The sequence below is a fragment of the Xenia sp. Carnegie-2017 genome, unplaced genomic scaffold (genome assembly GCF_021976095.1).
Source record: "Xenia sp. Carnegie-2017 unplaced genomic scaffold, XeniaSp_v1 HiC_scaffold_6, whole genome shotgun sequence".
Classification (NCBI taxonomy): Eukaryota; Metazoa; Cnidaria; class Anthozoa; order Malacalcyonacea; family Xeniidae; genus Xenia; species Xenia sp. Carnegie-2017.
In genome coordinates this window covers 6,465,361-6,481,241 of record NW_025813526.1, presented here as the reverse complement: position 1 = coordinate 6,481,241, position 15,881 = coordinate 6,465,361, and the positions used below count along the sequence as shown (strand labels likewise).

Genomic DNA, 15,881 nt, shown 5'->3' with positions numbered 1-15,881 from the left:
GGAAGATATGCTGATGAAAAGAATGAAAACGTTTAAAACCTTAACGAAGATGAAACTTCAGATTTAGATATTCAATCAAAATTGAAAATTAACAATCCCGCCAATTAACGGATCAACTAAATCAAACATCTATTGAAGTACATTAAGTTTTTTATTAAATGTTTTGTTGGCAACTTTTGTTGGCAATTTTGTTTTCCTTAAATAAAGTATCGCTTTGATAAAACAAAATGGCGGCTTTATATCACTAGTTCAAATGAAGGCCTTTTAAATCATTTAAATTCCACAAACGTTGATGGAGGCTCAAATTAATCGGTTCAATGTGCTTGTGAATGAGTATTTTGTGAGTATTGATAAATATAGATTTTCATGTTTACCAAACTGTTCTCATGTGTTCATTTCTTTTTCAGAAAATCAATGAGTTTCAATTGGTGTTTTCCAGGTGAAGTCAATTGTGTTTCCATGTAATTCTTTGCTAAGTTAAGCATAAAACATCTCCAAACTTACATTTAGGGAAAGAAATAATCATTATTGAGAGATAGCTTGTCCGTATGGGCATTTGTCTGATCAAGAAGTAACATTTATTTCATTTAACTCTTCAGCTTTATAGCACGAGACCAAACGCATGACAACGAAAAAGATGAGAAGTTCCTTTCGGCATTTACAGAATTGTGGAAAACTATCAATTCCTTACTGGAGACAGAGAAAAAGGATGTGGTACTCGACTTAATGAACTTTCCATTAATTTATTTGTTGTTAATGGCCGAATCCGCTGAATGTTTAATCTCAATAGGCCGCGTTCGCTAAACATTTGTTTCAGTTTACTGTTCAACATAAGTAATATTATTGGATAGAAAGATCCGAACACAACATTATTTTATGTAATGTTAGAAACTTACAGCTCTTTGTTGGCAGAAAATGACATTCCCAGCATCAGAAATGTTTTTAGTAAGTTTAAACAAAAGTGGCATTTCGTTGGTCTTTTCACATCCATAGAGTTTCCATGCTACACAATCCTCCACACCTTTTGCATCAGTATTACACGACTTCCCAAAGATCACTCAACCCACCACCAAAGAATCACCAGTGAAACATCAAGTAGTACACCACATTATTACCAAAGGTCCCCCATGCTCTGCACGTCCACGCCGTCTCCCACCTGATCGTTTACACATTGCCAAAAAAGAATTCCAACAAATGCTTGATCTTAGAATCATCCGCCCTTCCAGCAGTCAGTATGCCTCTCCTCTCCACATGGTTCCCAAGCCACAACCCGGTGACTGGCGACCCTGTGGTGACTACCGTGCGCTTAACCGAATGACTGTACCCGATCAGTATCCCGTTCCACATCTTCAGGATTTCTCTGCCAATCTCCACGGTATGACTCTTTTTTCTTTTTTCCGATTTTGCAAGTTCTTTTTTGAATATGGGGGCAATATAGAAGCCTGTGTGTGTGACATCAAATTTCGTCGACAACAAATGCACAAGTTTACTAGGTGTTCATTTTATTCTTGTTAAGATCAAAAACATGTATAATGTGTTAAACAATGGATCATTCGATGAATACAGGTATGTTATATGTTATAAAACAAAAGTCTATTTACAGTTATTGTAGACCTAATAGTTAGATTATATGTGTAGAGTAGTACAGTCTAACCCGTTTAAGTACACACCATTGGACAACAGACTAGTGTTTTGACTGGCTTAATGAAAGTGTTAGCTTGATTGAGGTTTCATCATTATACTTCCATCATTATTAGCTATATGAGATTAAGTTTTGGATTTTACACAGTATCTGCTTAGTACAGGGTCATTTGATACAAGAGGTTTGACTGTATATATTATATCATTTAAGAATTTGATTTTTTTGTCAGATATTTCAAACACCAAGTCAGATCATTAAAGTTCATACAGAAAGACCTGATTGATTATAGAAATTGCCCTCTTTGCCCACAATTCAGTATTTGATTTCTTTTTTTGTACTATTTGCTTTGTGAACTATTTTAAATTATATGTTTTTTGTCACATATATTATCAGAACATTTAAAGTTGTTGTGAAATATGAAGTGTTACATGTTTACCATAAAATTTGTTTCATTTTATTAAAGAGCTTTGTTTGCTTTAGACTGGAGAGTTAGGTGCGGCCATTCATTCCATGGATGCTTGCTTTGGTCTAACTCGCAAAAAGTTGGCAGGGAATAGTTTTGCTGTCCCAAACCATGGCTGCCTTAAGTTTGCTAATCAGGATGAAGTAGATGATTTTGTTGATCAATATAGCAAGTCTAATAACAAAGTAGGAGAGGTAATTATTGCATGATGAAGGACTTTGAAGCCTTTTCAAAAGTATTCTGTGAAGGGAGAGGGGGAAATAGTTTAAAACAAACTTTAAAAGCAATGGCAAAGCCAGCACTTTTTTACTTTTACATTGCAATATTTTTGTATTCAATCACTGGAAAAACAATGAATGGATTTGATTTTCTAAAGAAATTATTAACAATTTTGCTGACAAATTGGCATTGTAAGAGTAAAGATTGGGCAGGCTTCGCCCTGAGAAAAGTGGGTCTATGCTTCATGCAGGTCCATGGGCCCTGATACATACGTAAGTAGCTACGTGGATTTAAAATCAAAATTACAAACAGCCAATTTTTTTCTTTTCCTTTAATTTATCATGCTTATGCATGGTCTATGACTTGATTGTGTAAACTGTCATGTTTATTTTTACAGTAATAAAACAATTGTTATATATGCGCTAATCTATAATGTGCTCCACCTTATTTTAGAGTTGTCAGATATTTAAGGCAGGAGAAGTTACAGAAGCACTTCACTCCAAAGGAAAAATCAAGTTTTGATGAAAAGGAGTGTTTGGTAGTTGTTGCAGTCAGCATTCACACCTTGGACGATTTTTCAGCACTAAATATGGGGAAAGGTTAGTGTCTTACACTTGGTTTGCACGTAATTATCAATATTCTTGATCTTTGATGAGGTAGTATGGAGAACAAATCGTCGGGTTATAATTTCTTTTCCTGTGTCAATTTTGAAATAAAGGGACAAAGGACAAAACGATTCTGTGCTAACGAGTTCTATTATTACCCTTTAATAATATTTAGTGTCTTATTATTAATATTCAGAATTTCGTATTCGCTGTTCCTAATCCAAAGCATTTTAAAAGATGCTGACCAAAGTCCTGGTGTTGATTTAAAAATAATGTATGATATTGGATGTGTATTATCATCACATTTAAAGGTATTTTAATGTTGGCATGTAAAATACATGTGATGTGGGACAAGTTCATTCACCAACTAAACTTTGAATAAATTGGTACCGTTCTAGGCAAACAAGAGGCATGACATTTTGTCAAAAGTCTCAATTTCGGTGCCGATATTTCATTTTTATGGACACAAGGCTTCATGCCAGGTAATGAATAAAGCTTTGTACCTGGTAATGACAGGGATGGATTAAGAGGCGGGATAGCGGAGGAATGTGCTCTCCTCCAACCGTGGAGATGGATGAGGAGTGGCATTTTCCCTAAGAAATTTATGTATATCAAACCATCAAGCGATCGTAATTTTGGTTTATGGAGCACAATTTCAAAAATCTCCAATCATTGTATATAAGTAACAAAATTTAACGAAAAATGTCTTGCATGTTACGGCAACAAGCAGCCACTAGAATCTTATCCAAACTAGAGCACCCCCTCCCTCCAGAAAAGTACATCCCTGGGTAATGATGTAGCGATTGAAGAAAGACAATCTTTTCTGCTCTGGTTTCTTCCTTGATTAAAAGCCCCCGTATGTAAAATATTATTTTTTAACGTCTTCAAAAAAACAGGTCAAATTCAGTCCTAGAAGGCTCGATGGTTTTGGTCTTACAGATGGTGAGGCTATTGAAAGGCTCTGGGCTTACCTTCGTAGGTTCTCTGCAATTACTAAGGAGATGTCTGCCAGTAGAAGAGTAGTAGATCTTTTGACAGACGCGCTTCTTCACATATCTCGAAGAAATTTTAGCAATGCAGGTGCTTGATTATTGTCATTGCTTTATGTGTAACTATGCGTTGACACAATGAAAATGTTTTTATTTGTTTGTTGCGCCTTAATTGTTTTAATTTTTTGTATATGATTTGTTTCAGGAAAATCGTTAACGTCGAAGCTTAAAAAATGTCTACAACTTAAAATTAAAACGCAACAAGAAATGAAGGATTTATTTAGCGAACTACCTGGTAAGTAGTTCTGGTAGGTTAGAAATTTCTTATGTTTTCTGTGGCCTGACCAAACTCTCAATTCAATTTGCATCCAAGGAAATACGAACTTATTTTGTTTGTTAGTGACGTACGATCCTGAAATTGTTTGTCAGTGGGAGGCCAGAGAGAAGGAAATTATGTCAAGAGTCTACCCAGGTATATAATGTCATTCATGGCAAATAGTTTCATTCTTAACAATTCAGTCTGTAGGATTTAAAGACGTACTTTTTAAATACAGAACATAAAGAAACCACGGAGAACTGGAAAGTGACGTACGTTCAATAGCTACTGTATTTTAAACAACTAAGGTAGGTTTTTTAATGTACTAAACTGGCTATTTCTCTATAATACATGCCTATAGACGTTTTAATATTTCTTTTGAGCCTAATTGGTGAATTATAAAATTCTTAGTGCTACATCATTCGGATGTTTTGAAGAAAACCAGGAGATAAAATCTGAAGATTACTCAATTCATCAGATGTCGAAAAAACTATACCAGTATGTATAAATGTGTCAAAGCAATATTTTGCTTTAAAGTTTTTTTTTACATACGCGCAAAATTTATGTAAACAGGTTTCGAAAGATTTTAAAAGATATTGAACGAAAGCATTCTATAAAAGAAAGATGGAAACCTGGTCATCCTAATTTTGACGTCGTTGCATTGCAAGTCATACAAGGAAAACGAAAAGATACTATCGGAGCTTTACATGGACTTTCCATAGAAAGGCATTTCTTAATAACATTGAGAAAGAAGTATGCAGGTACTGTAATGCACTGTATATTTCGAATACTTGTAACCTAAGCTATGTTACCATATCTGTCTTTTGTTGTTCTTGTAAATGTTAATTTTGTATTCCTTTTACTTGTTTAGATGGTCAGAAAATTGCCACTCGCTTGTCCAGGCAAATCACCAAGATCACGAACAAGATGAAATTAACAATTGACAAACACAATGCTGCCATTGATTCTCTTCGTGATTTTATAAACAGTTTACCCGATCGTCTGACATTTGAAAAAGCGAAAGATCCTACATCAGACCTTTATGAGGGATTTGAGTCTGGTGAGGATGACATTCTAGGGGAAACCTCGGTCCCAGTATACACAAAGAGGAAGGCTATTGAAATGTACTTAATCCTAAAACGATGTGACGAGGAAGAGAAACTTTTAAACTTGGAAATAGAAAGGCTTCTATTGTATTACACCAATCTTAGCTCAAAAATTGATGAAGCACTTGCTGATCTTGGTGATTTGAGCAGCGATGAATTCATGCTTGGTTCAAAGCATGAACTGATAAGATTTAAAACCAAATTGCGGAATGAGTTGTTCAGCTTGAAGAAAAGTTTTGAGCTTCCACTTGGAGAAACTTTTCTTCTCCATGCTGAGATTGTCAACTTAACCAATGATGTCAACATTCCCAATGAATCTGAAAGCTCACCGTATGAGGAATCCGATACTGAAGATGAAAACATCGAAGAGCTCTCAGAAGTGGACAGTGACATTGAATAGACGACATAGCTACTATTCGTAAACTAATAGCTACTTTTATGTACTTATTATGTAATTTAGTTGTTCACGTATCTAGTATAACTGATATCACGCAAACATTTGGTTTTGTGACGTCATGTTAGTGCACAGTCATTTCTCTTCTTCTGTACAACACCGGAAGTTTTGACCTGTCGTTGAATTGTGAGAGAACTATGTTCTTTATTATTTATCAATGTCTTACAAGTAAGAGTTTATATGCGACATATATCCCAACCAATTAGCTCTGTCTGCCCAACCCAATTCATCTAAAATTGTGAGCATTCACATTATATAAAATAGCCGAGACGTATCCAAAGCTTTGTCAGTTGATCAACGGGGTCTGGGGCGAGTTTCTGAAAACACCGAATTTCATGATTTGTCCGTCTAAATCATCCAATTTGTTTTTTAACGTTACAAGCCTTCCCATGTTTCATATTTTGCTCGAGATTAACTCCAAACAGGTGACTAACTTTACCGATGTTCAAGCTAACGAAACGATGCAGACGAGAGAGTGCGGTCTGGTTCGGCACCCTTGATGGCACTGCCGCTGTAAGAGGTAAATGAGAAATGAATCCGAACACGTGTTTGGATTGAAATAATATAAAACTCAAAATTATTAATCTGCGTTACTGAGCACCATTTCACAGAACACGTAAGCCATTTTACAGATCGAACACTCTTGTCATGTTGCACGCCTACCGTAATCATTGCACGTATTACGTATCACGCATTCTTGCCGTGAGCTTCAAATATTCTCTACGCAATACCAACCCTCCTTACAATCACATTCTAAAGTAGGTGGGTGTCTATCGAGGACGGGACTCAATTCTGATGTTAAGAAAAGAACGTGATCGGTTTTTTGGGGGTTGTTTTTATTATAAGATGCTACATACTCTGCTACTAATAAGGTCCATGCTATAAGGGTCGTTGTACTAACTAAAAAAATCAATATTTTATTTGAAACATAATTTGTTAAAAAAAATTTAAAGCCACAACTGTCAACTATTTGCTGTAACAAAACATTGCTACTGGCTACTGCATACTTTTGTGTATCAATCACATATGCTCGATGATATTGGATTATGCGGTGCTGTTTATTTCACAAAAAAGCACCGTAAAGTGAAAATGTCGACGCAGCGGAATTCGAATTTCGAAATGTTAAAAGTGGAATTCATTTATGATATATATGTTGCTTTATTTTGAGTGTTCGTTGGTACCGTAAATGAATTTATCAACGGCCAGGGCGTTTAATCAATTCTAGATGTTGTGGTGCAGCGAAATGAAAAGAGAGACGTGTATATTAGTTGTTTGTGTGAACAAATATAAAACAAAACTAAGACAAACTAAACTTCTTATAAGCCAAATTGTGAACCCACTATAATTAATATATCATAAATTTAATGTTGTGAAGGTGGTGGGTGTCTATCGAGGACGGGACTTTATTAGTAAGAGGGGTTGCAAGGAGGGGGCGGGGGCGTTTAATATGTATAAGGTGTTAATTTAATATAAGGCATTTATTAGATCTTTTTCGTCACATATGCCCATATATCATCTGAGAAATACAATTTGCCTTATGCAAACCAATGAGACCTTTGGGAAAACTTGAGAGCAGATCAGTGCAAGCAGGAGACCGAAGGTCTTGGGTTGCACGATTGCATCTGCTCGAGTTCCCACAAACGGTTTCAAGGTTTGCATAAGCCAGTGCAATGGTGCAAACACGAAAAACAGTTTTTACCTCTTGTATACAATGATACGAAACAATAATTCGAAACAGATAAATTTACATCGATATGCAAATTTTTTTTGGTTAATTGATTGATTTGATTGGTTGAGTTGAAGTCGGTTTGCACAGGTTAATGCACACACGGCTATAGACCAATCACCGAGCGGGTACTATTATCTTTATTTTATATATGGACAATGGACATTACTCACAAATGTTGCATACTCTTATAAACTGTACTGCCCGTCCATATTAAAGCCCATTTATGTCATTTGAGTTGAAGCAATGCCGAAAAAAGATGCATCAAGAAGAAAACATAAACCGTCTCACTTTCGAGAAGCTCGTGCAAATTGGTGAGAATATCTCCACTTGTGGTGTTTTTTGTCAACCGGTGATCCGTGAACGCAGTCGCTTGTGTCCTTAATCGTTATATATGACTTTATTATAGGTTGTCAACTCTGTTTCATCAAGATTCCTTATGTCGCGTAAAATGCTCAGATGTTCTAAAAGTGTTGAGAAATAAATATAAGAGTATATCTGTTCGAGAGTGTGGGTTCATTGTACGAAAGTGTTTTCCTACGGTGAAGCGAATTCATAGCAATCATGTCTACTTTTATTCTGGCATTAGCCACATCGACGCCATTGAAAATGTTAACCAATGTCATACGGAAAATGGTATGGTTTAAAATAGCTAGCGCAGTCCCTAATTAACATAAATTTCAGAGGCACACGATAAGAATAATTTGAGGAAGGGCTTAATTTTTGTGTTAATTGTATATAATATTGAGAACCTTTTTTGGTGGGGGGGAATGATTTTCCATCTTGAGAAGAACTACCTTGGACATGGAGCAAACTTTATTTTCTTGTCTCATTTCATAGATTGCTCAACTGAGAATAAAATGCTATGTGGATTACCTGATTGCATGAGTATCAATCGGTCGGAATTGCTACGTTCCTCATCAAAGAAGCCTACATATTCATTCCCAAATGGGAATTTTGATAGCATGGAGTTATGTTGGTTTAGAGGAATGGCAGTTGCAGTGAGGAAATCTGAGTTTGATGTCATTGATGAAGCAAGAACTATTCTTAGCTTACCATCTCATCCATGTTTTCCAATCTTAATTGGTATTTGTCGGGATGAAAAGCCATTCATTTTAATAACAAAATTTTATGGTCATGTAGGAACTGGAGTGTACATGTCCTTGGAAGGATTGTGCTATACTCATGGAATCACTTTTGCCGAGTGGATATCTTTATTAATTAAGATATGGGAAGGCATAGAGTTGTTGCATTCTTGTGGATTTGCTCATGGAGGTCTTGGAGTTCAAAACATTATTGTTGTGAAACAAAAAGAAAAGAAAAAAGTTTGGGTGCCAGTATTTCTGAATCTTAATGAAGTCAAAGCTTTATGTGGAAGTATTGACAACAACTTAAGTCAACAAGACTGCTTAGACTTTGGCATCTTGCTACATAAAGTAACTACTCTCCCTGCAATAAAAGAAACATATGCATTACGCCAGCAAGAGAAATTAACTCAATTGTCCAAAGCTATTTCTTCTGGTTGCAATGCATTGTCAATAGCAAGACGTTTAAAACATATTGCACAAACATAAATATTTTTTACTGATGCATAAGTATCTCAATTATTACAGTTATTTTTACAAATATGATATCTTATTTGCCCATCCATTGAATTGTGCATGTCTTTGTGTAGGTGAAAGGTAGAACCCCCCCTCAAAAAAAAAATTTTTTCTATATAATGTAGTTTTTACTTTTGGGCTTTAATCTTCGAAATTTTAATTATAGAATTAGACATTCTGCATGGCTTATATGTGAATAGTAGAATATTACCTTTTAAAAATACATGTTCAGTCCAACTAAAACTGGCTTATTTACAATCCAACTAAAACTGAAAACTGAGTTGATTTCAATGCACATATTGCAGTGCTACCTGTTACCATTGTAAACAATTTCATTGGTGTGAAATTGAAAACTATATGTATCCCTGTTTTGATAAAATTTGAGTAACTTTCCTTTCAAAGGACTTGTTCAATATGAAGGTTTGGGTATAATCAGTAAACCTATGAGTCTCAAAAATTACATTGCCATTGTCCTTAATAATATTTTTTCCAAAGATTGTTTCCTTTTTTTTAATAAGGTGGAAGGTATTGCCTGACTCATGATTTAGCCAACATCCTGTCAATTTACCTCTTGTGCTTATCTGGTGCAGAGCTTGTAGAGATCCCGTAAATGAAAAAAGCCAGAACTGACTTTCCTCATCATCACAGTACACAGGCAAAACGAAATGATTTGCCTGAGACACATATGCATTCAATTTTTTTTTTAACTCTGTCAAAGCTTCTGGACATAACACTTTCCAGTGTGTTGATATTATTTCTTTGATTTCAGAAATGCTATGTGTCTCATTAATATCCAATACCTCCACATCTTCTTTTGATACTTTAAAGTCACATTTTCCGAATACATTACTAAGCAATTCCTTGCAGTCTTCACCAAAATCTTGCAAAGGTGCACCTTCTGACGTTTCAAGAATGAAGGAAATACTGTCCTGGCAGTCCATGATTTTTTGTATTTCCTTTGAGCCATATTGTCGTGGCTTCTTTAGGCGAATGTTATCTGGTAGTCCTTCAACATGAAAACCACCAGAAAGATATGGAACGCGAGAACCAGTCACACCTTTTGCTTCACCTTTAAGAAAAATGCTCACTGACAAGAACTAACAAACATAATGACTTAACAACATGACTGTAAAAAGGGTAATTTTTACAAAATTACTCACAGGAAAAAATTTGTATCTTCCATATACTTTTATTAAAAAACAGAGAAGATTTCTTTATGCAGGTGTATCAAAAGGTAAAATTAAACTATCACTGTAAGGTAAACACTACCATTCAGGAATATACAGGCAACCTTTGTACATAACTGTTATTAACAACATTATACTGTTTTAAAAGTATTTAATGAAAAGTTTATTCAAAAAAGATTTTTTTTAAACTTGCAGCCATAGAGTGAAATACTTTATCCAGGCCTGTGGTGGTTAAAATTACACCTGTATGATCACGTCACTCTCAATGGTGAAGACCTGCGTACAAGAATAAATAAAAAATTAACTTACTATACTTCTTGTTAAAGAGCATTCTTACATCCTCATGAGTCCATTTCTGTTTTTCTCGGTCTACATCTACCAAATATAGCATACAAATTTTTTTTTAGCTATACAAACTACAATTTTATCCCAAAAAGCTTGCTTCGTGATTTTTCACTCTTTTTAGAGAATTTAATGAAGAGTGAGAAATCACGAAGCAGGCTTGTCAATATAAAATTATAGTTTGTGAATTTTCGTTATAAAAGTGTGCTCAATATCTTTATAGATTGAGCAAAATATAAATTCATAAAAGTAAAATAAAGCATCAACTAAACTGTCATTCACCTGGTGATTGCCAAAAGGCGTGAAACACAGTGTAGCAAATGGTTTCATGATATTATATACGTACACCACTTTATCGGCTACCAAAAATACTTTAATATTTACCGTTAGAAATATGCTATTTTGAGATGGGATGAACATTTTGCAACCATACGTAACATGACATTATAGTAAAGCTCTGAAACTTAGTCATATGTATGTACTTGACTACCATCCAGTAACTGGTATCCATGAAACTGGTGCTGACATATCAACAGAAGTTAAACTTTATGCCTATTACGAATTTGTGATCTTTGCAAAATTTTTACTCTTTACCAAACATTGCTTGAAACTTGCACAAAACTGCTGGTTCATTGTGAACAAATCTTTTCCTCCTGATGAACCAAGGACATAAAGTTCTTTTTCCATTCACCAGTAAGCAGCTGGCCTGGCAACCAAGATACTCAAGTAACTGAACTAAAAGGAAAGTAAATAACTGATAATGGTTACATTAGGCATAAGTACTGCAAAAGCTATGTATAGTTTGCAACAATATGGACTTTAACAAATGGCATGAGATGACATTTGTTTTATATATTATTGCTACTATTTTTATTTACTATACATAGTTTCTGTTGTTGTTGGTATTGCTATGATAATTATTATTTCTACAAATGTAATGCTATACCATCAATGCTATTGTAATGATCATCATTACTGATGGAGAATTAAACAGAATCTTTTGTTGTCCAAACACTATTCTACATATCCCAAATTATATGACATATATGTCTGCATTACATCTGTGATTAAGACAGTGAAGTACAAATATTGTCATAAAATATCAGCAACAACAGCAACAACAATCATCTCTTCAGTGATTAATCTTCTTGGAACCAAAAGAATTTTACAATCACTTTTCACAGCATTTAGTAACTGTATAAATTTTCAATTTCAAACAAACTTTAAACTTCATACTACCATTAAATATAGTTTATTATTATTAAATCATTTCTTCATTAATTCTTTCATAGCCTTATGAAACAGTTCAACTGATACATTCCACACAACCAGAATACAAAAAAGATTTTCATGCCAGATGACGTTCAAGTCAAATTTCATGCCAAAAGAAAAACAAGTTTGCAATAAGAAATAACTTTCTATCTGGTAATCACTGCAACCATGTTTGCACAAAAAATACATGCTCAAAACAAAGAGTTTTACTCAACATAACACTATTAGAAATGCATCCAATGTTAAGGCAATATAAACTTCCTTTATCAGAATACCATGAATTATGTACATTTCCAGAGACTAAAGTCTCCCCAATCAATAGCCTGTTCTAATTTATTCTAATTACTTAATGCTACCTCTGCTATTCATTGCAAAACTTATTTATTAAAACAACTGTTACCTCCTCAGCTAAAATTTTCATATGCTGATCAACCAATTTTGTTCTTTGAGCATCATCTAATGTCACAGGGTTGTTTTTCATGTCATTAGCTTTCTGTGTGTATTTATTTTGCTCGGATTCTCCTAAACCAATCCATTTGACAGAAGCCAATTTATTTTTTTCACTCAGGTGAGACAACCCCTTTACTTCATCTGCAATAATGGATAAATTTGTCAAGGCTTTCATCATAGTGAATTCTTGATGGGTAACATTCCTTAAACCCTGATTGATTATACTAAAGTGATTTAATATTTCATTCACCTGATTTAAAAAATTCTGAGCAAAATAGATTATATCCGCTTGACCCCCGTAATCTGGGTGGTGGTTTGGGGACTTTTGGTGGATTACATGAGGGTAGAGGTGACTCCGAATTATTAGATTGACATTTTCTTTTGACAGAAGCAACTTCGTTGCCAATCCATTTCTGAAAAAAGCATAATGTCAGTTGTGAAGAAGCTTTTGAATAATTTCAAAACATGCAGTATCAAACAAATTTTGTGAAATTTTTACTGACATTATAACATCAAGTGTTACAATAAAGCTGCACCAGTTACTGTGTTTCACAGCCTATAACTCTGTACATAAAGAATGTCCATTGTATATCACAATACATTATAAGAATGTACTTTTTGAAAAAGGAAAGTTTAAAGTAGAACTTCATACAAATTACTGTGGAGTAGAAATACAAATTTAGGGATGTTATTGAGATACGTATGGCTTTGATTTGATGGCGCTGGTTTCGTAGTTGGTTTACTGCATACAGAAAAAAATTTAAAAGACGGTGAACGACTAAAGAAGAGATCGTTCTCACCTTGACCTTGTCCACAGACAACGACGTTCCAGACTGGAAAGTATGCAAACTGCGCAAGCTAGATCAATTTTTTTTAGAAATTTTGCGCGGCGGATTTTCAATTTTGTGCGGCGGATTTTCGACTTTGCGCTGCGAAGCCATAAAATATTCGCGAGATGCCAGTTTTATTTTTTCCGTATCACACTCCATTTTTGATAGTTTGCAATTGCAAATAATTATGAAACATAACATAAAAGATGATACATGTGTATAGCTGTAGCTTACCTTAAGTTGGAGCTTGCAACTCTCCTTTTACAACGTGAGGATGTGTCATGTGTAATCACAAAAAAATGCCACTTTACCTTAGGTATTATGTAACGAGTCGAACGACCAACGTACCACGTATGTTTATCATTCATCTGTTTCATCGTTTCATCACAGCGTATGATACGATAAAAGGTAGGCACCAAATAAATTTGATTTACTGACGTCGTCAAATACGTCGTCAAAAAAAAACAAATCAATCAGGAACCATCTTTTGTATAATCAGCAGCCAGATTGTGGAGTAGGTTTTTCAGTTAATAATTGTTTATAATCAGCAGGCAGATGGTGGACAAAAAAGGTTTTCAGTTAATAATTGTTTATAATCAGCAGCCAGATTGTGGAGTAGAAGGTTTTTCAGTTAATAATTGTTTATTATCAGCAGCCAGATTGTGGAGTAGAAGGTTTTTCAGTTAATAACTGTTTATAATCAGCAGGCAGATGGTGGACAAAAAGGTTTTCAGTTACTAATTGCTTATAATCAGCAGCCAGATGGTAGAGTAGAAGGTTTTTCAGTTAATAATTGTTTATAATCAGCAGGCAGATGGTGGACAAAAAAGGTTTTCAGTTAATAATTGTTTATAATCAGCAGCCAGATTGTGGAGTACAAGGTTTTTCAGTTAATAATTGTTTATAATCAGCAGGCAGATGGTGGACAAAAAAGGTTTTTCAGTTACTAATTGTTTATAATCAGCAGGCAGATGGTAAGCAGGGGAGGTTTTCAGTTGATAAATATTTATAATCTGCAGCCAGATGGTGGACAAAAAAGGTTTTTCAATTAATTGTTTATAATCAGCAGGCAGATGGTGGACAAAAAGGTTTTCAGTTAATAATTGTTTATCATCAGCAGCCAGGTGTTAGACGAAAAGGTTTTCAGTTAATTATTGTTTATAATCAGTAGTCAGGTGGTGGACAAAAAGGTTTTCAGTTAATCTTTGTTTATAATCTGTAGCCAGGTGGTGGACAAAAAAGGTTTTTCAGTTAATCTTTGTTTATAATCAGCAGCCAGGTGGTGGACAAAAAAGATTTTTCAGTTAATCTTTGTTTATAATCAGCAGGCAGATGGTGGACAGAAAAGGTTTTCAGTTAATATTTGTTTATAATCAGCAGGAAGATGGTAAGCAAGGGAGCTTTTTCAATTGATAAACAATTACGATCTGCTGCCAGATTTGGATTGAAAACTTTTTGATTATAACTGCACGAAGCATACTGGTTGACGCTTGACTAAGGTTACAAGAGGAAAGGTAGCTTAGGGCGTGATGTTATGATGCCTTGCAAAACCTTGGACATCTCTCCTTCGTGTTTTGGCCATGCTCGTCGGTCTCTAAAAACAGGAATCATATGTCTGGACAAACCACGTTCCTTGTCCCCATTGATGTAAAGTTTTGCCATTTCGTTCAGTGCTGCGTCGCATTGAAGTACAGATGGTAAACTCCAATCAACTTTAGCACGATTCATTAGCACTTTTATGCTTTGCCCACCATCCATTTCTTGCTTATCCACCACCCGGTAAAAAGATTCGGCAACAGCCTCAGTTCCGCATTTCGCATAAAATATGTCAAAGACGAGACAAAACTCTTGGCCGACAGCTGAATAAAATGAGGAATCGTTATATAAATATTCAATAGCGGCCTCTTCTTTAAAAAGAACGTCAATCATTTTACCATTGTTGAGCGTCACTTCGAAGACCTCAGAAAGGGTGAACTGCCTTGGTGTACCTTCTTGGAACCTAGTCACAAAGACTCCTTCCTCGAAAACCACATCCTGCAAGGAAAAAATTCCTTCGTCATCGAGAGAGATCTTCTTGAAAAAATTAGGGAAGTGAGTGTGTAGCATATCACCCCAAACAACGGCAATGAGTGTTTTCTTTAGACGCCAAAACACTGTGGATGATAGCTCGCTACAAAGCTCAAAATTCTTTTCAGAAACATGTGGCATCTGTGAGGAAAAGTTTACACATCGTCTAAACTCATTAGCTCCAAGTCGTGCTTCATAATGAACTGCAGCTGACTTTGTTTTCACAACACCAAGAGCTGCACGGAGTTGATTCTTTGCAACAAGTACTTCCCATGACCTCCCTTGCTTTACCATCTTCATGTGGTCATCAGCGTTTTTGTGGGTCAAAGAAAGAAGATGTCGATGACACGCTTGCTTTTGGCTGTACCATTTTTCACACTTGCCTGCAATTAGCTGTTCATACAAGGCATCTGACATATGTAAACCAGATGCCAAAGATCCGTCTGCTTTGCCAGTAGGTCGATAAAAAGATGACGAAAAGGAAACACGGGAAGAGTTTAAAAATTCGACACACGTTCGACACTGCAGCACCCAGCTGTTCTCTTCTTTTAGTATTTCAAAATCTTCCACTTCATCCACAAGCTCAATCAAATTGGAAGATCGAAGTGCGTT

At 35.2% G+C, this 15,881-nt stretch overlaps 3 protein-coding genes and 2 long non-coding RNA genes across 9 annotated transcripts; 4 read left to right on the top strand and 1 right to left on the bottom strand.

The window, feature by feature from the left end:
* Window positions 1-418: 418 nt before the first annotated feature.
* Window positions 419-2,829, top strand: LOC124457427. The gene is made up of 5 exons (XR_006952576.1): window positions 419-439; window positions 600-1,375; window positions 1,517-1,566; window positions 2,123-2,299; window positions 2,778-2,829. It is a non-coding gene; the product is annotated as an uncharacterized LOC124457427 (long non-coding RNA).
* Window positions 2,830-2,857: 28 nt separating this feature from the next.
* Window positions 2,858-3,946, top strand: LOC124457426. The gene is made up of 4 exons (XR_006952575.1): window positions 2,858-2,923; window positions 3,126-3,240; window positions 3,328-3,411; window positions 3,826-3,946. It is a non-coding gene; the product is annotated as an uncharacterized LOC124457426 (long non-coding RNA).
* A 5-nt stretch (window positions 3,947-3,951) lies between these two features.
* Window positions 3,952-5,851, top strand: LOC124457425. 5 transcript variants are annotated; one of them, XR_006952574.1, is made up of 7 exons: window positions 3,952-4,009; window positions 4,124-4,213; window positions 4,319-4,390; window positions 4,473-4,542; window positions 4,646-4,732; window positions 4,808-4,987; window positions 5,106-5,851. XR_006952574.1 is itself a non-coding variant. In XM_047007684.1 (7 exons), the coding sequence occupies exons 5-7, from the start codon at window positions 4,713-4,715 to the stop codon at window positions 5,738-5,740; spliced, it is 843 nt and encodes a 280-aa protein (XP_046863640.1). In that variant the 5' UTR covers window positions 3,952-4,009; window positions 4,124-4,213; window positions 4,319-4,390; window positions 4,473-4,542; window positions 4,646-4,712; the 3' UTR covers window positions 5,741-5,851. The 5 variants fall into 5 exon arrangements, 4 of the variants coding, with proteins under 4 accessions (XP_046863640.1, XP_046863642.1, XP_046863641.1 ...); XM_047007684.1 differs by having other exon boundaries at window positions 4,808-4,995; XM_047007686.1 differs by having other exon boundaries at window positions 4,124-4,226; window positions 4,808-4,995.
* Window positions 5,852-7,618: 1,767 nt separating this feature from the next.
* Window positions 7,619-9,094, top strand: LOC124457019. Its single transcript, XM_047007319.1, has 3 exons — window positions 7,619-7,834; window positions 7,930-8,156; window positions 8,361-9,094. Exons 1-3 carry the CDS (start codon window positions 7,767-7,769, stop codon window positions 9,092-9,094), a joined length of 1,029 nt encoding a protein of 342 aa, XP_046863275.1. The 5' UTR covers window positions 7,619-7,766.
* A 149-nt stretch (window positions 9,095-9,243) lies between these two features.
* On the bottom strand, window positions 9,244-12,550 carry LOC124457018. The gene is made up of 4 exons (XM_047007318.1): window positions 12,323-12,550; window positions 11,245-11,380; window positions 10,618-10,683; window positions 9,244-10,190 (listed from the first exon to the last, which is right to left on the bottom strand). Exons 1-4 carry the CDS (start codon window positions 12,548-12,550, stop codon window positions 9,475-9,477), a joined length of 1,146 nt encoding a protein of 381 aa, XP_046863274.1. The 3' UTR covers window positions 9,244-9,474.
* Window positions 12,551-15,881: the final 3,331 nt, after the last annotated feature.